At 39.3% G+C, this 23280-nt stretch overlaps 1 protein-coding gene across 7 annotated transcripts; it reads left to right on the top strand.

Annotated features, from left to right (window-relative positions):
- The first annotated feature begins 558 nt into the window (after nucleotides 1–558).
- On the top strand, nucleotides 559–23219 carry LOC105147195 (rho guanine nucleotide exchange factor 10-like protein). Of its 7 annotated transcripts, none has more exons than XM_011058060.2 (15): nucleotides 559–693; nucleotides 4021–4200; nucleotides 4425–4780; nucleotides 5519–5806; nucleotides 5883–6106; nucleotides 16078–16291; nucleotides 16366–16603; nucleotides 16707–16889; nucleotides 16972–17268; nucleotides 17338–17430; nucleotides 17511–17735; nucleotides 17809–17970; nucleotides 18092–18301; nucleotides 18451–18765; nucleotides 18861–23219. In XM_011058060.2, exons 2-15 carry the CDS (start codon nucleotides 4093–4095, stop codon nucleotides 20727–20729), a joined length of 4782 nt encoding a protein of 1593 aa, XP_011056362.1. In that variant the 5' UTR covers nucleotides 559–693; nucleotides 4021–4092; the 3' UTR covers nucleotides 20730–23219. The 7 variants fall into 7 exon arrangements, with proteins under 7 accessions (XP_011056362.1, XP_011056379.1, XP_011056370.1 ...); XM_011058077.2 differs by lacking the exon at nucleotides 559–693 and adding an exon at nucleotides 965–1605; XM_011058068.2 differs by lacking the exon at nucleotides 559–693 and adding an exon at nucleotides 965–1614.
- The last annotated feature ends 61 nt before the right edge of the window (nucleotides 23220–23280 follow it).

Below are 23280 nucleotides of genomic sequence, written 5' to 3'. Positions count from 1 at the left end.
AGAAGTGTAAAGTGTGTACAGTTTTCTTAAACTTCCATTATTATTTCTATCTATTACGTCTATTATGTCTTCTTATTAATCTTAATTACATCTATTATGTTTTCTTTATATATTACTTTTACGAATGATTACGTGAAAAGAGAATAACAATTTTTGAAATTTTTAAAAATAATTTAAATGTTTTGTTGACTCTGGTTTTATACGAACATAAATATTTTCGATATAATTCAACGAGTTACATACGACTATCGAATGATAAATATCTTGATACATTCGGGGATACTAATTCGGATAATCTTATCATCATTCGTAAAATGAAATAGGTTCGAGTATCTTTACGGAGAATTTCTTATTTTTATAGAATTATACATACGAATACATACATCGAACTTGGCAATATCGAGATATTTTATGCCAGACAGAACGACAAGCAGATAGGCCTTCCGAGTATCGGCAGGTAAACAAAATAACAAATCATCCAAACCAGCGCCGGATGTATCAGGTATATGGTATACCATTCGCGCGGCATGTTATTATCGTGGTGCCATCTACGAAATGACGCTGACATGCGCGCGCAATTGAGAAATTCAGCACAATATGTGGCTCGTTATACATGCCATCCGCTGTACAAATCTCGCGTAGAACATTCCTGATTCAGACCTGTTCGAACGTGGGATCTCGATTGGATCGCAGGTGAGACCGCGATGTTCGCGAAATGTCGTAAATCGCGTTCCGCGGAAAAAGAAGAACAATTTACGAGAAAAAGCATTAGCACGCGCGAGTGTGTATTTTTCGATGCGAATGGCGTGCTTATCGATCGAGCATTTCTTCGATCGTTCCGTCGCGAGCCAGAGGTACAACACGGCATCTCTTGAAGAGGATCGCGCGGCGTTTTTACCGACGGAACGATTGATCGAGGGGGAAGTGGAGGGGAAACTCGGATTTCTCGGTGTGTTTCGCTATTATTCGAAATTTTCGACAGATCATCGGTGCGCACGTATACTCGTCGCGCGTAACGAGAGTGATGTGCAATCACAGAGGAGTTTGTGACGACGCACGACGCTTTCGGCTTTGCTCGCTTCGCCGTCATCGTTCCTTCTCTCTCTCTTTGCCTTCTCCGCCACCGCCACCACCACCTTCTCCTCCTTTATCTTCCTTCTCTTTTCGCTTTTCTCGGTCGACCGGTCGACCGGTCGACTGCCTTCTCAAGGGGGCGTGCTTGCTCGCTTCGCTACAACAATGAGCGAACGCGAAACTATCTAACTAAGCACGAGGCGCAAACGAATCCGTTGTTCGTGTGGTTCGTGTGTGGCCCGGCTGGCCACTCCGCGGCACTCGATCGCGAACAATCGCGGCACGTGAACGTCGAGTCGCGAAGATCGTGCCATCGTCGGGGTCTACTTCGAACTCCGCCTCCGCAGTCCGCAGTCCGCTCTGCGTATCTGCATTCTGCCATCGAACGATCCAAAGTGATCCAAAGGGATAAGGGCCCTCCGCCCTCCGTGTGCCGACGAGCGCTCGTCGGACTTGGGACGCGCGTGGTCCCGTTGTGCCTCTCGATTCTCAAAGCTGGCCCTGGTCTCTCTATCATCTCGCCGTTACGAGGTATCTGAGGTATCTCCGCTTATTATTATATCGGATATCGGATATCCAAATATACGCTGTTTCATCGAGTCTCGCGCCGCGACCTTCGTCCGATCGACGAATCCTCCAACGACGGATCGACGAACCGCCTTTCGGCCTGAAATCTCGTCGCCCGAGGTAATTCGCTTCTCTTTGGTGTTTCCAAGTGCGATAAACGTGCACGCGATAAACTGATTTTTCATCCTTTCCCCTTCAGTGCGTCTGTGACGGATTATTATTATCCAACAAATGAATTATCGCATGGTATTCGATCTTCTAGAGAGAATATAAGTAAGGTAATCTAGACAAACAACCTTCGCCAGTCAACGATCTATCATTTTTTTGTCGTGATGAGCAATCGATGTTGAAGAACTGCTGAAAAAGCTGTAGTTTTTATTTTCGCGAAGTAAATTGATCTCTCGCGTTTAGTGTCGGAGCAGATAATTACGTTTATTCGAGATCGTTAAACTAGAACAACTGTATTCTTCATCAATTTCTTAATGACTTATTTTTCATCGTGATTGCTGGGATAGTAAAAGAAAAAAATTAAACGGAACAGCGTATCGCTTTCGTGATACGTTAGTGGATTCTTTGATTCTTGCACGTGGATTCTTGCTAATGAATCTGCTCAGAATTTCTCTGTGTGACAATCAAAATATTGACGTCATATAACCAGTTGAATAATTTTTTTATTAGATTTAACTTCCATTTATATATATTCTCATAAATAACTTTGTGTATATGTATGTGAGTGCGTGTGTGGAGCTGTGTGTGTGTGTGTGTGTGTGTGTGTGTGTGTGTGTGTGTGTGTGTGTGTGTGTGTGTGTGTGTGTGTGTGTGTGTGTGTGTGTGTGTGTGTGTGTGTGTGTGTGTGTGTGTGGAATGGTTCGAGTTTCATACATCGCCAACACATCGTTTCATCTTCGTTTCGCGAGATCTTTCTGATTTCTGGTTTCTAAATTTGAACGAGAAAAAAAAATTTGAACAAAGTTTATTTTCGCCAACGATCGTAGGCTGATTTTCTGTATGCTTGAGCGTGTGGTTCTTTGCACTCAAGCAATATTTTTATCGCGATATTATGAAACGTTTAGAGTGTGAGTTACGCGGGATAGTAAATATTTTCACACTTCTGTGACTATTTGTAGGAACGCGAGAGAATCGCTCGTCGAACATCCAACATCGTCTTCTCGGAGATACGTATTTTTGTTTATAGGCGAATTCATCTGGCATGAAATTTTGAATTAATTTATTGTTAGTACAGATGAGCAAAGCCCAGTTACGTTCGACTGATTATTTCCTACATACAAACGATTAATAGAACTTGATGATGTGTAAATATTAGAGTATTCACATGAAAAATACATACTGTACACAGGTAATAATTACTTTGTTTCAAGTATTTCAAAAGTTCATATATAATCCTCTAATAAGTTTAATATTTCAATCAATATTATCAAATTAAAATAAATTTGATTTGCTTATTGTATACAGTATCACTTTTCAGATCAATTCTATGATATTTAAAAAAAAAAAGGAAATTTTTGTTTTGAGTATTAATGATTTTTTGTAAAATTTGTAATAATACTCTTTAAATTCCTTAGAATGGAATATCATTCTAAAGAGTTGAAAATTGAGTTTGGAGAAGAGTGGCTCAATTTTCAGTCTTTAAAAGTAAATCTCATTTTTCAGTATGATATTCAGTTTAAAAATTTTAAAAGTAAAAATTTTGTTTTTAAAAATTTTATGTATTAAGATTATTATGAAGAAAATATTTTTGTGTTAAGGATAACCGGTACTTAAAAAAGAAAATTAATTGAATAATTACTTTTCTTAGTAGTACAATATATTTCTGTGTAGAATGCGACCACACCTGCACTCTTGTCAAGAGGCCTATTCTTTTTAGCTGAATTTGCATTGTTCATCTTTTTTCTTTTTCTTTTCACGTTGGAGAGAAAAAAAGAAACGATTAACTGGACACGTATTATGGAATTGTTCCTTAGATTTCTATTGTGTTTTCTAGAGAGAATGGAATAATTCGGAATCCATTTTGAATTCGGTTCCATGATCTGTGCAAGAGATTCAATTAAAAAGAACAAATATTAGAAAGATAAGTATTCGCTTATCTATCTCGTGGGGCGCGGAATTTGCTTCCTCCCGTCTGTATTTTTCAATCATTATGGATCACCGCGAGCGACAAATGCGAAACGTTCTCGCCTCCGTGAGACAAATTTCGTAATGCCTTGTGTTTCGGTAAGGGCGTTAAATAACGTCGTGTAATCTCTGAGGACCGGGAACAACGACTTGATTGTTTCCCTGAGCACGTCGCACGACGCGCAAGATGCGCCGAATGGGCGCGACTCACGCGGTGTAAAATACATCTATTTTCCTTGTTTATAGAAACAACTCGATGGAACACGTAACGAGGAAGCGATCAGGGTGGTTCACTTAAAGTTCCCCGTACAATGTGCCATGGCTTCGTCTTTAGGGGGACCAGGAATGACGACGAGCGTCCCGCCGCCGCGAATAGTCAACCTGGAATTTCCCCCACCTCCACCTTATCCACCGCCTCACAATCAGGTAAATTTCGAAATGCGGATCATTAATTTCGCTAATGATGCACATTCGTGCGTTTCATTGCTCGCGGCAACAGTGAGTGGGGTAAGCGACTCTTACGAAAAGATACATTCTTATTTATTCACACGTATTTTTTTAAAGCATTGTAATATTCATAATGTTTGACGGTGGTTAGCGCTCAAAAGTCTGCTTTCATCGTGCACAGCGGCGCTTCATATTTTTCGCAGATATCGTGTAACGCATTAATGGAACCGGTATCGCCAGTGGTGTCACCCATCACAAGTTCACGCCAGCATCTTTTGGATTATTCGTATGCATACTACCAGTCTGATTCGGATCATTTCCATACGACATATCCGACAGAGGTGCTGTCGCAGCAGCAGCAGCAACAGCAGCAGCAGCAGCAGCAACAGCAGCAGCAACAGCAGCAGCAACAAGAACAACAGCAGCAACAAGAACAGCAGCTGCTGCTGCGACAACAACAACAGTTGCAGCAGATAAGGTCGGATCCTTTAAAAAGACACACTTACACAACTTGCTATGGCACGGAGGAAAACATTTATGAAGAGATATCGGAAATCAGGTGAGCGTCCATTAAATCATCTGCATGAACAAGAAGTTATCACCTCTGAGAAATGTTTAAACTTGCAAGTCGCCAAACACCGCACTCGCGATTTTCAGTGTTTATAGAAATTGAAAATTGACGAAGGAGAAATCTCAATTGATACTTTTATCAAAACTCTGTTAAAAATATTAACGTTTACGAATAGTCTTAAGACAAATTTTTCTGTGGGCATAAGCGAGTAATACGCGCGGCGCAAGTGAACAACAATTTACCAACTCGGCACGGTTCAATGTATCTTGCAGCGGATGCCGGAGATAACGATTGAGTTAGGAATAATAAGAAAACAAGTTGTGGATTATTCATCCAGCGTCCTCGACTGGCGCATAAGTCATTGAGACGAGATAAACCGCGCGCGCGTTCAAATTGAGAACGCTCGTTAAGTGCATAACTATATTATTTCATACATTGTCGAGAGACCACAGACAACTTGTAATCTATCTTTTCTTGCGAGCAGTAAAATCAGTGTGTGAATTTAATTTAATTGTATATTTACTTAGCGCGGAGTATTCATTTTATATATATATATATATATATATATATATATATATATATATATATATATATATATATATAGTTAGTAATTTTAGAATGATCATTATTTAGAACACGTAACGGCAGTATAATATAAATATCGCAGATACATAAGAAGGAAATTAAGCAGATATATTTTCAAACTATACCCAATAAATTTTTCAGCAAGCAATGCCATCGCGCGTTACACGGATCGCGAAGGTCGCTCGTGGCAGAAGAGGTGCGTCGCGTACAATCGCGACATCGTCGTGTACTCGGAGAACTCAATTTAAGCGTGGAGGCAATGTTAATGCCAACCACGATCGACAATAACGAGGAAGAAATGGCGCAGGAAGCTCATGGAACCTCTACCGAAGAGCTCTTACCTTCGGTTAGCCCCGCTGACGATCTCCTCTCTCGCGTTGGATGCGACATGGACAGCGGTTTCAGCGGGAGTTCTACCGCGAGTTACAGGTACTTTGATAAAATGTTCTGCCTTCATCTGCGCGCGAATAGGTCACAATATTATATTTTTGAACGATATTTTCAGTTCTGCAAGCAAATCTATCTTCCAGTCTTATTTGAATTCGATTCACAGATCGGGTTTGGGATCTTTAAGAAGGGGAATAGGGAGAACGAATGGTCCGGAACCAATGGGCGTTCTACGTAAGACGAAAGCCGCCATGATTTGGAAAAAAGGTTGGAAAGGCTGGAAAAAACTTCATTCCTTCGGGAGCAGCAACAGTAGCAGCAACAGTAGCAACAAGATCGTTGGTGAGTCTGATAAATCATTAATAATATTGATTTCATTCAACAAAAGATAAGATATAAAGAGATATATGGTAGCCAAAGTATTCAACGGTAACCCATCTTCGCTGTCGTCTTTATCACGTTCTCGTCGTTTCGTGAGTATGATAATCGTGCTCGGTAGCCGATTGCAGACTGCGTGCGGCTATGAATTACTTGCGCATGAGCAATCCGTTACAAATTCTCAATGCGTAGTTCGTTGCACGGCAAGAATACAAACACGACGTTTTCCTTGAAGCGCGTTTCTTAGAAGCAAGAAAGGAAAGGACGCGCAGCGATTTCTTTTTTCTCATTTTACATGTAGCCGCGTACACATTCCGAACGATAAATCGTTACAAATGAGAGAAAGGGCCAAAAAGAAAGTGGAAATGTTTAAATATGTATACCTATCGTAATAGCATTGTGCAAGACGTAAAATTTCAAGAATCATCCGTGACAGAATTGTTATGATCGGAGAGCGCGACTACGATTTACGAAAAAGAAAAAATTATTACGGAATTGCTCGGGAAGCGGATACTCGAGCATTGTTCCTGCGCTCGTTTTAAGATGTTTTGTCGCGTATAAGTACTGCGCAAGTACGCATAGCCTTTTTTTTTATAAGAATGCCTGCTCACGAGTATGAACACACGAGTACGCTCATATACTCGGCCCGTACGCTCGCGTGCATTTGGCGAATGGAGTTAATTATTGGTACTTGGAAGGGGTCAGCCGTGGGGTCACTCGGTGGAGAAGCAGATGCGAGATCACGTGAAACGCCCCTTCTCTTCTCTCCCTCCCACTCACCTCTCTCTCTCTCTCTCTCTCTCTCTCTCTCTCTCTCGCTCGCTCTCTCTCTCCTTTTCCTTCTGCTTACGTCGCATAACTCTCTTTCGGCTTTGCACGCTCACTTGGATTCGTTACATTTCTTTCCCCAGTTGTCGATCGCTCTACAGAATAGTTCTTGCGATTTAGAATAAATCAAGGAGATTAGCGTATCGTAATAAATTTGTGAAATAACATATTCCTATACAAGTAATTTATAAAATATATATATTTAACACAAATGTAAATGTTGAGGAGCATGAGGACCATATTCGATCAAGGCGGCCATTAGACGTTGCTCAAGATTCGAGTCTTCAGCTAGTGCTTAAGATGTCATGAACCAATCAGAGAACCGTATTAGCATCTTAAGATATTGCTTGAGATTGTCTTGAGATTTAGGAACGGACTATGAATTCCGATCTTAGTGCCTAATAATATTTTTTTGTGTGAATTTTTACACAATTTCCAGTTCAAGCAATTGTAAAAATTTATCCGTCTTGATCGAATATACAATATATAATTTTTTCATTCATTTGTATGAACATTCTCGATCCATTTTCATTTAATATTAAAATATATATGTACGGGTTTGTATGTTTAATTAATTATTTTCTCCGAATTATTTTCTGTGCGTAATACAAGAATCTGGAAGAAAATAGTCTTATTTATATGTTCAAGAAAACTTTAATTGTTTTCTTCTTACGTTCATCTCAATCTCTTTGCTCATTAATAATTACTCGTGTGGAATTTTTTTTATTGATATGAAGAGATGTAGAATACAAGGAAAGAAGAGAGGGAACACTATTACAGACTAAGCAGCTTCATCTATGAGCATCTTAAAATTGAGCTGACAATGTATGTATCTAAAACGTTAGTTTCTCGAGTCAAAACCAATGAATGCTTACATATGATGACTATAGGTATATATTTATGATAACTATAGGTATATACATATATTCTCAGCAGAAAAAGCAATTTTGCAGGTGTAAGAACCTTTAAGATATGACTTGTTTATGTATGTAGATCCAACGAGGAACTAAGGACAAGATCAATCATATTAAAAAATTACGTATTCTGATCGGAAGTTAATTGTACGGCTAGTGGCGCCGTCTAACGGTAAGGCAGTGACGAGATAATGTTAAATGCGTTCCGTACCGGTCGAGTTGCATTCGTATCTCATACATATACAACATATACATATACATATATTTATATTCGTAATGTGAGACCTCGACGGGGTCCAGTAGCGAGAAACTCGCTTCGATTCACACAATATAATTTCGCGTACCGCCCTCACGGTAATAGAACGAAAATTACTTTTATTACCCGGCTTCAATTACTCTCGTTAACACGTCACGCCGATTTGTAACAATCGCATTCACCTTACGCGGCATATATTTTCAAAGAGTCTCACAATGTATGCCACACACCGCCTAGCGATGGGGTCCTTCTTTGCCCAAAGCGAGATTATCTCGCGTCTTTCTCTAATGCTCTTGTACTATCTCGAGTCGTTCTCTATTACTCTTATTACGACTTAATAGTACAGCTGTCGCTACGTGTATACACACACGCACGCACACACAGATATATATATATATATCCTTCTCTCTTTATATCCCTTCTCGCGCGTTCTGCACCGCGCCTCTTCCTCTCTTTTATATTCATTCACCGTCTCTCGACCCGTCCATCCACCTCTGTTCTCTCCTCCTCTTTCGGCCTCCGTCGTCGTGGCCGCCGTACACAGCTGCGCTGCTGCGACTTGCGAGCTGTTTGTTGGTGCGTTTCACTCTCGATCGCTCGTACTTTCTCTCTCGTTTGTCGGCTGCAACACCCTCCTTCTGCCTTCGTCGTGTTGGCCGCTCGCGTTCCTTCCTCTTTCCCGCCCGGCCACCCGCTCGCGCTTTGGTCTCCGTTTCCTCCGTGCCGTGCCCTTCGCCTCTTTCTCCAACCTCCGGCGTCAGTGTTGTAGCGAGCGCGGAGGGCCGGAGCCAGAAACACGCGGCGCGGCCATGTTGACTCGCTCCGATCGCTCGCTCGTCTCGCCTCGCTTTGCTTCGCTTCGCTTCGCTTCTTCGTCGAGTGCGACGCGGCGCGAGCGCGACGCGGAGCCGAAGTCAGAGTCCTGTCCTCCTCCTCCTCCTCTTCCTTTTTATCGTTCGACGCCGCGGCGTTGTTGTTAATTGTGCGGGCCGCAACCGGCCGCGTGCGCACGTGTCCGATGTGATTTTTCGCCTTGTAAAATCGCGTAATAATCGCTACTCGCTCATCCGGGCCGTTTGTGCGTGCCTACGGTGCGTGCATACGTTTGCGCGGGCGCGCGTGCGTCTACCATGTTCATACACGCACTCTATGAATTCGCGTGTGGTAGCGCGATCGCATTCCGCGAACGCTTAGAACGATGATGGAGTGAGTGAGAGAGTACAGAGAAAGGGGTGTGTGTGTGTGTGCATGTGTATGTGTGTATGGTACGTGTACGTGTATGTGTATGTGTGTTACGCGAGTAAATCATCGTAAGGAACATTTGCCTCCGCGAGATGGAGGAACTGCACAACGGGGTTGTCCTCATCAAATGTAAGTAGACAAATTTTTCGAAAGAGCTACGCGTCGTCTTGCTTTTTCTCTCTCTCTCTCTCTCTCTTCATATCTGCTCCTAGTCTGGCCCATTTGCTTTCGCTACACTCTCAAATTGTCCCTCGCGTCGGATTCCGTCGATCATCGCGATCGAATGGGACGAAATCCGAAGCGGAAGCGGATGTGATTTCATTTCGAACGTAATCGTTTTATCATGAAGCACAGAGTTGTCACATTCCAAGAAATCTGGCGCGTCTACGTCTCGGGAATGTTGTTGGAGCGTCGATGGTTGACGCGATTACATTATGTCAGCGGTACCGGTACCAGTTTCCGGCTAACACGACGATATACTAATGTAACGACCGATGGTTACTCAGGAGCTACGATTTACGACGCGCAGACGACAGAGAAGATCATTTATATTCACTCCCCCTTCCCCCCCCCCTTCCCGTTTTCCTTAAAATCCCCAGTAAATTTAGAGGATTGTTGAAAGATACCATAATAGTAGCTTGCAGTTCTTGATTGAAATTCCATCTAAATTAGATTAAGAGGGTAGATTCTAGTTTATATAAAGCGCGAAAATGTGGCTTGTTTTTGAGAATTTATTTAAACAAAACAGCTATGTATTCTTCTTCATTTTTACACATCTTCCATATCTATAATAAATGTCCACAAATTTTAATATAGTTAAATATTTATTAGTTTTTTTGTTATGTAGATGTAAATTAAAAACAAAATATAAGAAAAAATGTTTCGGTGATTGACACGATTGTAAGCTTCCAACTTAACGAAATTAAAAATTCAATGGATTTTTAGTTATTACATATGTGGCTATAATTTAAATTAGAATAAATAAAAAGTGTTGCATATTGTTAAAGTGGCGCGGTTTTAAAAGACAAATACCGATTTTTTAACAAAATTTTTAAATTTAACATCTATGAAAAAATAATTTATTTATGGATATCGAAATAAACTATAGGATTATTGCAATGTCCATAAATTAACTTAAGAATTATATTTTATGTGTCAACGATTTGTAAAATATGATTTCGAGAATAACGCATTAATCTTAAAACAATTGCATTACTAAAAATGAAAATTATAAATTCTATGATACTAACTCTCCTCAAACTCGAAATGCTCATATTTTTCTACAGTCTACACTTGATAACAATTGCCTTTCAACACGTTGATAGAACATTTTAAAAGGTATTTACATTTTTGTTATTTTAACGATTATCGAAAATTTTTTAGATTCTTCAGGCCAGTATATTCATAGTTGGTCTTATTTTAAGACTGTCTTAAGTAATGTCTTAAGATATTATTAGGTGTTGGAATTAATTCGTAGCGTTTTTTAATGAAAGAATGTTATTTATTTCACATGAGCATTAAAAAATACATTAATGAAAGTACTTCCCATCACTTGTAAAACGCTACGAATTAATTCCAACACCTAATAATACGGCTCAGTGATTGACGGCCTCAATATTATACTTATAAAATGTAAAAAAAAAAGAAAAATTGATTTCTTTTTTAGTTTTAGACTAGAATATCCTCTTCAATTCTAAATTAGATATGATATTAGTTTCAAATTTCAAATCGCTTCAATCGCACATTCATAATATCTTCTTATTCAAATGTTTCGCTATTTAGCAAACTTAAATTTTGATTTTACAATCGTATTTCACGATTGTATGATCTTTTGATCTTGTTTGATCTTTCAGGAAAAAAAATGTATTGGGAAACATGCTATATTTTTTTGCCAGAATTACATAGAAAGAATGAATTCGCTAAAGTAGTTAAAAATTTAGCTATTATAGATACAAATTTGAAAATGACATTCTATTGAATCATTAAAATAATTATGTAGGATATTTAAGTGTAACGAGCAAAAAATTTTGACTTTCTGGGCGTCTTATATAATTTCGTGGTATAACAAAAAAAGATTATTTTCAGATCTGTATCTAGCTAAATTATTATATACTTTAGCGAAACCGTTCTTCCCGTGTGCATATAAAAATCTTTACGTCTGGTTGGACGTGAAGAATTCGAGGTGTAGTCTTGTGTACACAGAAGCAGGCATATTGTGTACTTTCAGAGTTGTCCGTCCAGCAAGCTTTGTATGTGTTACCATATATGTCGCAATAGAATTTTCATTGTAATCTCACACACACATACACACACACAAAATGATCAAATATTATGTAATTTGATTAAATAGGTTACAATCTCATAGTTAATTGTTGATTCAATAACTTTTACTTTAAATCGCATCTCACTATAGATACTATTAAAAATGTTATACTAGATAGAATTGATGTTTTATAAACATTTTACAAAAAATTTCAATAGCACCGATGTTAAGCGAATCATCACCATACCACTAAGAAGTGAGAGACCGGATGGATCAATCATATGGCAGATTAATTTATCAACGTCGCTCTAGCATTTACGTCTCGAGTATGATACTTCAATGATCGAGTTTACGTCAAATATATCGGCCTTGCATAGAGCGTTACGCTTTCGCACCGTAGTTAATTATACTTTCGGGCAGTTATATCGTCGCGCACTCCCTATCGTCGGAACAGCCATTGAAACGCCCGCATCGACGAAGATTGGGACGTTTGCGTCGGCGCATAGATGTGGACTGCCGTCCGGATTTATTTCATTTCGTCAATCCATCTTCTTGCTCGATTTTCGTCGATCCTCCGGATCAAAGATCAGATCATAATTGTTCGTTGGAGCGAACGATCGGTCGAATCTTTACGGCGGGAGGGGGGGGAGGGGAGGGGGTCACTCGGTACGCGCATAAGGTCATCATCGGAGGTCGGTTTCTTGCGTTAGTTTAGAATATGCAATCGGTTAATCATTAACGGGCGCTCTGACCCGTGAGTGGTATGGAAAATTGCTGCGTTGCTCGCGCATTGACTGTTGAACATTGCTGAGACTAACGCGAATATGATAAACGTCGAGAGCCAGTAAAGTCGAAAAAAAAAGAACGAGAAACACTTATTAAAATTGACATTTTTAGATTACTCCCTACTACTATCGATAAAAATGCATTTTTTTAAACAATAATTCTTCAGATCCGATAACACTTATTGAATTCCTGCTATATTTCTAATGCCTATTATATTTATAATGTGTCTTAAACTCTGTGCGTTTGATATTTCCAAGGAGATAAGGTATAAGCCGAAGAAAATGTCGAAGAAAATGTATCTGTAAATAGAAAATAATTTATAGTTTAATGACGAGTAAAGGTTTGGCCTCTGCATAAAGAGAAGATAATTTGTGGTCTAACGATTACGGCGGAATTATATATTTGCTGCTATGAGATATTTGCTGGTTCGTACAAGTACGTCCACGTTACGCAATACCGAATATCTAGTGCATCGAAGAAACCTTGCTGGTCGTGCGTAGGCGTTGCTCTTTATCGTAAAAGCGCCTATTGAAATGTCACGCGGATTTTTCGCTTGTTGCTAAAAGCGCGCGCAGTTACTCCACATTCATAGCCGCCGCGAACGAACTGGTTGAGATAGTGAAAGGAAATTGGGCGAGTACAAGATATACAAACGCGTCGAGATGCTTTGGATTATAATACAGGCCGATTTTGCGATCGCAGAAACTTCGTCCGACGTGAAAACGTTAAGCGACCTCCTCCTCTTCGTATTTCTCGTCTTCCTGCTGTTTTTAAGTTGTACGCTTTCGCGTACGTTTCGTGCGGCGCATGTTTGCTCATGCAAAGAAGAAACGAAAAGAGAAATGATAAGGATACGCGTTTTACGAGTAAACTGAGGACTCTTCGCTTCGCCGTTGTCAGGAACGAGATTACAGTGTTAACCTAAGAAGAGAGCCGTTGATCTCTTGTCGCCTGTCTGTGAACACCGAGCGACACCGTCGTCGTCAAGGCTCGATTGCCTTAAATATGTATAAGAGTTAAACAATTGTCTCTCGTTATGACATTTAGGTTTAATGCTCTCGCGGAAAGTGGAACGTTCTACGCTTCCCCGCTTCCCTCCGATTGTCTTTGAATAATGGACGAACATACTATTGGCTGCGTCTTGGTTATTCGTACCTTCCGACGGAATGAAATTCCGCGATCGCGATGTATTAGGTTGGAACAAAAGTTCATGGCGATATAAACTTCAAAATTCGTGCATCAGCTGTAACTTTATATTAAAAATGTATACGGAATTTTAATTTATACAAACGAAATTTTAAGTTTAAAATCTCTACTTTCGATAGGTCACTATGTATTTTAAATTTCTGTGAGTTTGATAATTTTATATACTAGAAAATTACGAGCTGGCCCTGGTGAAAATTTTTCTCATAATTTTTATACGAATTGGAACCTTTTTTCAGAAATATTTAGAAACATTTGGAAAGTTTACATCTTCTCTCAGAATTTTTCATACAACTGAATTTTGAAATATTCTGAAATTTCTCATCCCATAATTTTTAAATTTTTTATAACATTTCATCAAAAATTATACTTACAAAAAATCATAAAAATCTTACGATATTTCATATATTAACATATATGAAAAATTCTAAGAAAAGATGTAGATTTTCTGAGAAATGTTTCAATTCGTATAAAAAAAGAGAGAAAATTATAAAATTATAAAGAAATTCTGAAAAATTATATGAAAAATTCTGAGAAAAATTTTCACCAGGATCTAAAATGAAAATTGTCTGTTTCCAAAATGAAATCAGACGCGATACAAATGAAGCAGTGCTACGAACTTTTTGCTATAATCCAATAGTTCTATAATAGAAAAATTTTATAATAAAAACCTGATAAATTAATTAATTATTTCAAGAGGGTGCGCGCGCGATCTACGGAAAGCAGAAACGCGCAACAGTACTATTATGGATAAACACCGCACATCGCGGGTTCAAGTTAACCGGCTACGATGCGGAAATGAGCGGACGGGAGGGAGCGATTCGTCATTCGTCTCTCTCTCTCTCTCTCTCTCTCTCTCTCTAACCCGTGCGTGCGCGGGAGCACGCGCGGGCGCAAGCAGGTTGATAGATACGCGCGATAGAGGCTCTCGTTTATCCCGAGGAGCACCGAGCAGCATAATAGTATCAGCCGCGTGTGCACGTCCCTCGATCGCGCGGCGCGGCGTTGGCGCAGCGAGGAAGGAATACGCATAGACAACAAGGCAGCAATAAGGATGCGCGGCGCGCGCGCGATACTCGGTTAACTCGGTACTGCCGTGCGTGGTAGTTGTCGGTACCGATGTCGTGAATCACGGCAAGCTCGCAGCCTGCTGTCTTGGTGCGTGCCACCTTCGAGTCTTGGTGCGTGCGCGTCGCGCGGCGAGCACGCCGCTCGACGCGACGTTTACACATCGGAGCACGCAACGCGCAACGTTCTCGCGCGGTGCGTGGGTAGCTTAAGAGCGGAGTCGGACCGAATCGGATGGGACCCGATCTCGTCCCGTATTTTTTTTTCCCATGTGAAAGTATTGGGCAATTGATGCGTAGTAGGCGTATCGGTTTTCGTGCAGCCTGGTGGTGACACACGCCTAATCGCAATACGAGCGCAGCGCCGATTACGCGTGCCTTTGTATAATATAATTTTTCTATGTTATAAAATTCGTTCGTTTTTTTTTCATTCTTTCGCGCGCAGAGTTCGTTTCAGTGGAATAACGAGAGAAATTGACAATATCGATCACTCGCTGACTGTTATTTACCGTCATTCCAGTGCCCTCGATTTATAAAAAGACCTTGCGGCTTCGTAAACTGATTTGATTACGTGTTTTATGATTTTACATTTTTCTTTCCACGCTCTGTGGTATAGAATATATATATAATATATTTCCTGTGTATCGGCGTGAACGTGTGTTTGTGAGGCGCGATCGCTTTGTTTTCGCGAGACGTAGACTGAATAAGATTCACCGGGAGGGGTCCAGCTTGATCTCGGCGCTCGGACCTCGGAGTCTAACGCGCGCGTCGACGATTGCGTCGTAGATCGTTGCGGAGTTTAACGCGCATTTTGTTATCCGCATACGCGAGAAACGTGGGAACGGAACATCGAGCACGTCGCATTAACGCGATTATCGTCGCGACGTTAACGCGTTGGTAACGCGAGCGCGCGACACAGCGGAAGGTCCAATAAAACGGGGCGACGCATAGCGAGGTGATGGTGATGGTGATGTTGATGGTGATGGTGATGTTTCCACGCGAGGAAACGAGGGGCCCTGACTCGATCTCGCGCTCACTTGATCGCGCTTGAGGAACTCGTTACAGTCGCACTTGACGATTTTTTTTTTTTTTTCCTTTAACGGCCGTGGCCGGTCGTGTACGTCGCGATCGTATCTCCGAGGATGAAATACGGAAAGAATCGTCTGTTCTCTCAATGGTGACGCATAGCGGATATAACTGATCGCGATGACGCGCCAGGACTATTTACTTCCATCTATAGTCAGAGTTAGAAATTATTAAATCGGAATCATTAAAACTCTTCTCTTCTCCTCTGTCTTTTCTTTGTTTTAATTTATGAGAAGACGCGAGCGAAGTTGTCCTTTCCTATCAATCGTAAGTTTGTTGTTCATTTCCAGATGAGCCTCGTTCAAGGTGTAGATCGTGGGATGACGTAGGACCGGGCAAAATGGAAACAGTTAGCGGGAATTCACACACGCATCATTCCTCGTTAGAGACCAGCAGGTCCAACACGTCCACGCAGTCTGCCAGAAGCGAGGATTCCTGGTGCTCGGCGTCGGATCACGATCTCTCCTCCGATGACGAAAGCGAAAAGAGCAATATCAGTATTAAGTAAGTTCAATCTCGTTACATAACGCCGACGAAGCTAAAGTCCATAATGAAAACTTGCCGTTCGCTCCTTGCAGAAGCAACTGTCAATTGAGAAACACGTTGCATAAGGCGCGCACGCTTTGCGACAAGTGGCGGTTTCAGAATATGCCGGTGAACAATGTAGACCTTCTGGAATCTCCAGGGAACCACGGCCGCCTCGCAAGGTGGTTTAGCATCCGTCGGGGTTCCGTACACCATTATGAGGTCGATTCCTCGGACACAGTGTCTCTGACCAGTCCAGTCAAAACATCGCAAATGCCACAACTCTGTGAAGTGAGCATATCTTGATAACTTTTCAAACTCGACTAATTAATTTACGCATCGTTTACTCGAATAGTTTGCTTGAAAGGTTATTCATCGAATAATCATATTTTAGGTCGATGAAGAGAACAGTGCTATAGTACAATTTCAATGCATGCAACAGCGAAGACAAGCTCCGCCTACGCTTCCATCGCCACCTTCGAACTTGTCTCCTCAGCAACTGAAACGTAGACATATTGTGGCCGCGATAGTACACTCCGAAAATAGTTATGTATCTACTTTGCAAAGACTGGTAAACGTATGTATTGAAAAACAATCTGACGGTGTCAACGATGATAAACAGTGGTCATTTTTCTCAAATAAGTCACTTTAATTTTTAGGATTACAAAAAACCATTGGAGGAATCTTCGCCACCTATATTGAGTCAGTCTAAAATCGCGACGTTGTTTCATAGGCTGCCTGAAATTTTACAATGCCATACATTATTTAGAATTGCTTTAGCAGAATGTGTACGATCCTGGGACAAGGATGAAAAGTTAGGAGACGTATTTGTCGGGAGTTTTAGCAAGGCTATTGTTCTTGACATTTATAGTGGCTTTATAAATAATTTTTCTGTAGCGATGGATTTAGCTAAACAAGAATCGAAAAGAAAAACCGCACTCGCCGACTTTTTTAAGGTAGGTGATATCTCGAGATAACTTGTACCTTAATATGTTTGAGTTTTAATTTTGCAATCGTTTTTATAGGTGAAACAAATCAGTGCTCACGATAGATTATCTTTCTTTGGATTAATGGTCAAACCTGTACAGAGGTTTCCTCAATTTATATTGTTTTTACAAGTGCGTATATTAATAATGTATATTAATAATATATAGGATAATATTTAATTTCATTAAAATAATATATATTTTATATTTAGGATTTATTGAAGCATACACCACAAGGACACCATGACAGAATGTCGCTGCAATTAGCGTTAACACAGCTCGAGAGTTTGGCAGAAATGCTGAACGAAAGGAAACGAGAAGCGGAACAATTCCAAGCATTTAAGGAAATGTTGCGGCATGTTTCCGGAAAGTTATCACATCGTCCACTTTCTTCAACGTCTCGTTATCTTATTAGAGAGGACAATGTCACACAAATGGTAAAACTCAACAACTATAACTGTACCGTCGAAACACAACATGATGTATTTATAAACAAATAATTATTTATAGGAATTTAATCAAAATGGCATGATAACGAAATCTAAGAGAAGAAGGCTGTTGTTACTAAACGATTTAGTAGTGTGCGTTTCCGTAACTCCGAGATCCACGGAGGATTTTTCAGGAAACGAACGATTAACGTTAAAATGGACATATCCAGTGTCAGATATTGAGGTATATCGGATGAAAATAAAATATAGCATAACTTGTAGTATTATTCAATATTGAATTATTCATGAAAATAAATCGATCGAATGTTTTTTAAAGATACATTAATATCAATAAATCCATTTAGATTCAAGACACGAGCACTTCTCCGACTTTAAGTCGATTACTCACCGCTGGTTTGAATAAGGGCGGCAGTTTAAAATCTGACAAAAGCGGAGAGTGTGGACAAGCAGCCGATGCGGACAATCTCTGTGTAGAGATGAACGATCTTATGCATGATTACGAAGTGATGTCCAGAATAAGTGATTTAGTGGCCCAATTAAAAGGCAGATACGAGGTAAAGACAAATTGATAAGTTCGCTATTATATACTGTGTATATTGAAATAAATATATATAATTTATATATTTGTGTTTTTTTTAAATTTAAAAATTGTAATTGACTTGTGCAAATTAGTTAATGTTTTATTGTTCTCTGAATTCAAAAGGGGATGACGCTTCAGACTACCAAGCAAATTCTGCAATCGATACAAATGTCGATACAGCAGAAAGATGAGGATATGGTATGGGCTGATAGTTGTTGTCTCCAGCTAGTCACAAAACAAGGTCAAATGTACACGTTTCAAACAGAAAACCCATTAGTAAAAAAGGATTGGATAACGGAGCTTAGACTGGCGCAATTAGCTTTGGATCCTAATAACTCTCCCTCGTGGGAAGTACCTGAACAAGAGCAAAGGCCGTCCACGAAAATGCCACTTTTCGTTAGTTCACAAACCGTCTATCATTCGCAACATCAGACTGAAGTAAGTTGAGATAAAGAATATGTATGTATTATACATTACTATTTTATATCCTTATACATAACGCATTTACATGTTGCAATATATCTTGTTTACAGGTGCGTTGCGGTTGTTATTATTCTGTTGAAAATTCACGTCCCACGAGACGACGCGGTAGAAGTCAAAATTACTTATGGATATGTACAGGAGATGGCATATCTAGCCACGTAACGATTTTCGGTCAATCGACAACAGCTTCAGCGACTTGTTTGAAACGTATAACTACTTTTGATCTGGTTGAAACTAGAGTGAGCGCTATCGAGTTTGTAAAAGGAGTGTCCAGCGATTTTACCACGCTCGCCAGCGATCTTATATGGATGGGTACGGATTCTCGGAGGATTATAATTTATGCCGCGACGGAACCCGAGAAAGAAGAAGAGATTGGCAGTTATCCTGTTTCGGGGCCTGTAATAGAAATCAAGTATCATTGCGACAATGTTTTCGTAGCTTTAGGCATGGGCTTATTACTTTTGTTTAAACGACAAGCTGATGGCGCATGGAATTTGAAAGATCCTTTCAGCATATCATTGGGTAACGATCCTGTCTCGTGCTTAATGCCAATCAATACGTCAGTTTATGCCGCTTGTGGCAAGAAGGTGTGGGTACTTAACGCTACTTCGGGCGACGTCATCAAGAGTTTCAATGCGCAACATGAACATGTCGGGAATGTGAAACTCATGGCCCATTCTGGAGTTGGTCTTTGGGTCGCTCTGAAAAACTCTAGCACAGTTTGCCTTTATCATACGGAAACATTTAAACATCTGCAGGACATTAATATAGCGTCCAATGTGTTGAGAGTGACGAAAATGAATAATCCTGCAAACTCATGCGCTGGCACCCTCACTGTTAATAATCAAACTGCGGTCACGGTCACGGCACTTTTAGCATGCAAGGGTCTTTTATGGGTCGGTACTAATGTAGGCATTAGTCTGACTATTCCACTACCGCGATTGGAAGGCGTACCTATTATCAGTGGTCGTGTCAATATCTCGTATCACGCCCACTTCGGACCGATTACCTTTTTGCTGGCGATACAGAATACAAAGAATACAGTGTACTCTGCGAAGGAACGAGTTAATGTTGATGACGAAAGTGTACAATTGAGGGCGAAAGATGCCGAGCAGAGATCGCGTGACAGAACGAGTTTAGATTCTTCTATGTGTAGCAATATCGTGAAATTGAAACAACAGTTAACGGGAAGCCCGGTGATGTTGAGGAGAAAGCGAAGCAAGGAATATGACTGCAGAGGCTCGAAAACGCTTCCTAGAGGATTAGGCGCTGGCTGTGGATTTCTGTCGAGCTCCTTCTCCAGCTCGCAAAGTTCCGGTGAAAACTGTGACGTTTACGGACTGTATGGTGAATTGATGTACGTGAAAGATTACGAAAATGAAAACAATTCAGGTATAGATCCCATTTACGAGTCGTTGAGAAGAAGCGATCCAGAGCTGGCTGCCATACCAAATAAAGTGAGTACCTTGGATCGTAGATTAAAAATGAAAATCACTAGGCCTAGATCACTGGATCTTTCCAACTGGTCGGTGGACTCTCACACCAGCTCTTTGTACACATCTTCCGGATCGGAGGAGAACTTGTCTCTAAAAACTGGAAAATTATCGCGTAATAGTAGCATAGCTAGTCGTAACGGTCCCTACGACCTCTCTACACCTAACAATAGCGTAGTAGAATCGGGATTGGAAGCAACGTCCGCGACTAATCTCAAGGCGAATGGCAAGAAAAATGGCAAAGCGATTCAGCAAGTAGATCAACCCAAAAGAACGGTGCTAACACTGATGGGTGGACGCGGTTATATCAATTGGAGGCAACTCCACGCGCAATCCAGTGTTGACAAGAATTCAAAATCGACTTACGTGTTTAAAGATCCTAACAGCAACGACGCACATATCGTCTTATGGGAGATGAAATTATGATATACGATCGCGTTTTTAGGTCAGTCGTTATACATGGTGCGAGAAGCGAAACTTTGACGCTGATATGTATGTATAGTATAGTAGACAATAGGACCAAAAGAGTACTGATAATGCTTTAAATAAGATTGTTGACAATTGTAAAGGACTATCGAACACATGGTATAATCTCGATTGCGTACGAGTATCCGTGTCTTTTCGGATAGATGTTTCATTAGTATTGATTGTTCTATTTTAAAGCGATGTAAATCAAGCTGGTAGAATCAACAAATGATTCGAGAGTATTAGAATATTGAATGTCCCTCGATCAATTATCAAGATACTTAATAGGGACTGCAGGTTTTTTATGAACAATTTTTCTTTTAGAGAAGAATAACGCTTTGTTAACTAAATATACACTGAAATATATATGGATTGTTGCAGCGCATGACGAGATCAAATAAGTCAAATATCGGATACTCTCGTGCGTCAAAAGTGTTGCTTCTATTGCATATGAAAATAACTAATGTCTCAATAACAATATGTCACTTCTAGATTTAAAATTTTTGGAAATTTATGATCTGTATTTAAGATATTACTTGAATCTCGCGTTAGTGTATAATAAAACATGTGATAAGCCTGAAAAATCATGAGAAGGGGCACAAAAACGGAACTTAAATGGAGCTTAAACATAGTTCCACGTTGTGAAACGTTTTACATTTAATATCCGTGACATATGAGAATAATTGCTACAAAAATGTTCCGCTCTCTTATACTATAATAAATGTTCGCACTCAGTTAAAACTAACACATCGTTGTTCGCGCGCGTACGCGTTATAATTAAAATTTAGATGATTAGCCGAGTCTTTAAACAACGCGCTCATACGCGAAATATTCACCATATGTGCTGCAGAAACGCTGTATTTACATTAGATATTTTAATTTACATTGTTATAAACGATTACTGCGTTGTTTCATATTGATATGTATTATCTACGCAATAATTTCGATGAAAATCTATCGAGCGTTTTCTGAAAGTTATTCGAATTTTATACATTATGTCGATACGTGGTATTATTTTGTTTTTAAAATACGTATGTGTATTGACTTTTGTTTTAAACAGTAATCTTTCGGTTGCTTTTGCATCGAACAAGATTTAGAGACATCTAGATTTAAATATATCAAAGTTCATCACATTTAAAAAAACTGTAGCAGTACAATTTACGCCAAATTGTGCGGGCACAACTTTGTAGAAAATAATACCGTTTTGATATTCGACATAAAGTTTATAAAGTTTCATAGTGTGTGTAATATAAGACAAAATGATACATCTGTATCAAAATCAATTTTGCGAAATTATAAACTTTTATTCCGCTACAGGGAATCAATCATGTATTTTTTTTCTCTAGAGTGGAAATGTGAAGAATGAAATTTTTTTATACGTATGTGTGGTGTATATGTACATATATACATAAAAATTCACTTTTCCCGTTTTTGTCTTTAGTAAAAGTTACATGATCGATACTTTGAAGTTGAGGAAATTGAGGCATTTATTCAAAAAGTTCTTTCTTAAAAGAGTTACTTAGAAACTCAAATTTTGGTGAATTATCGACCAATATTTAACGAATAGAGCCTCAAAATTTTTGTCGTGTAACAATTTATTGATTTTTATGGAAATTATTGAGATTAAAACACTTACTGAATCAAGATTATGGTTTACATAGAGATATATTCTTTATAATGTATATGATAACATAATAATGTATTTCAGAAAATGATTATGGTAATTGATTATGGTCGAATGTTTATTAAAATTTTTCTGTTTGGGATATGAAAACTTGTCAGTCAATATGAATGTAATAAAATAAATGGAGGGTACCTATTTATAGATTATGAAACATTAATTATTAATTATTGATGGCTATTGTCTGTTTACTCTTGTGATGATTATTGAGAAATTTATAGCTTCAGTTGTTCAATGAAAAAAAAATATATATATATGGCCGGTATTCATAGTCGATTTTTATATTTGAGACTATCTTAAAATGTCATAAGCCAATCAGGACTGCATTAGCATCTCAAGACATTACTTAAGATGGTCTTAAAATAAGAACAAACTCTGTATACCGCCCTACATCCACTTTTTCGTAAAATGTTAATGCTGTCCAGTTTTTGTATGGTCGAGTCTTCAATGAAGAAATGCCGATCTGTGTACATATCTCTCGTATAAAATATGATAATAATGTATGTGTTACGAAACCCCGTTGAATAGATTTATATTTTGTACACTAATTTTGTTTGAATACATAGCCTTATTTTGTATTTATGCCTTTAGTACGCGCGTTAGTTACACAACGAAACTTTACTATGTATTTATTACTTATATATGATGTCACCGTTATAAATAGAGAATCTTGTTACTTTGCTGCGCCGAAAGAGTGCAGCGGTATAGTATACTTTTTGTTCATTGTAACATTTATGGCTACATTAAAGTTATTTCAAATGAAACAAAAATCTTATTTTTCATATATCATGTATAATATGCATACAGAGTTTTACTTGAAAAAAATTTTAG

The sequence above is a fragment of the Acromyrmex echinatior genome, chromosome 2 (assembly GCF_024713525.1).
Source record: "Acromyrmex echinatior isolate Ae372 chromosome 2, ASM2471352v2, whole genome shotgun sequence".
Lineage (NCBI taxonomy): Eukaryota > Metazoa > Arthropoda > Insecta > Hymenoptera > Formicidae > Acromyrmex > Acromyrmex echinatior.
The sequence above is the reverse complement of the archived record's forward strand: the minus strand, read 5'-3'. Positions and strand labels throughout refer to the sequence as shown.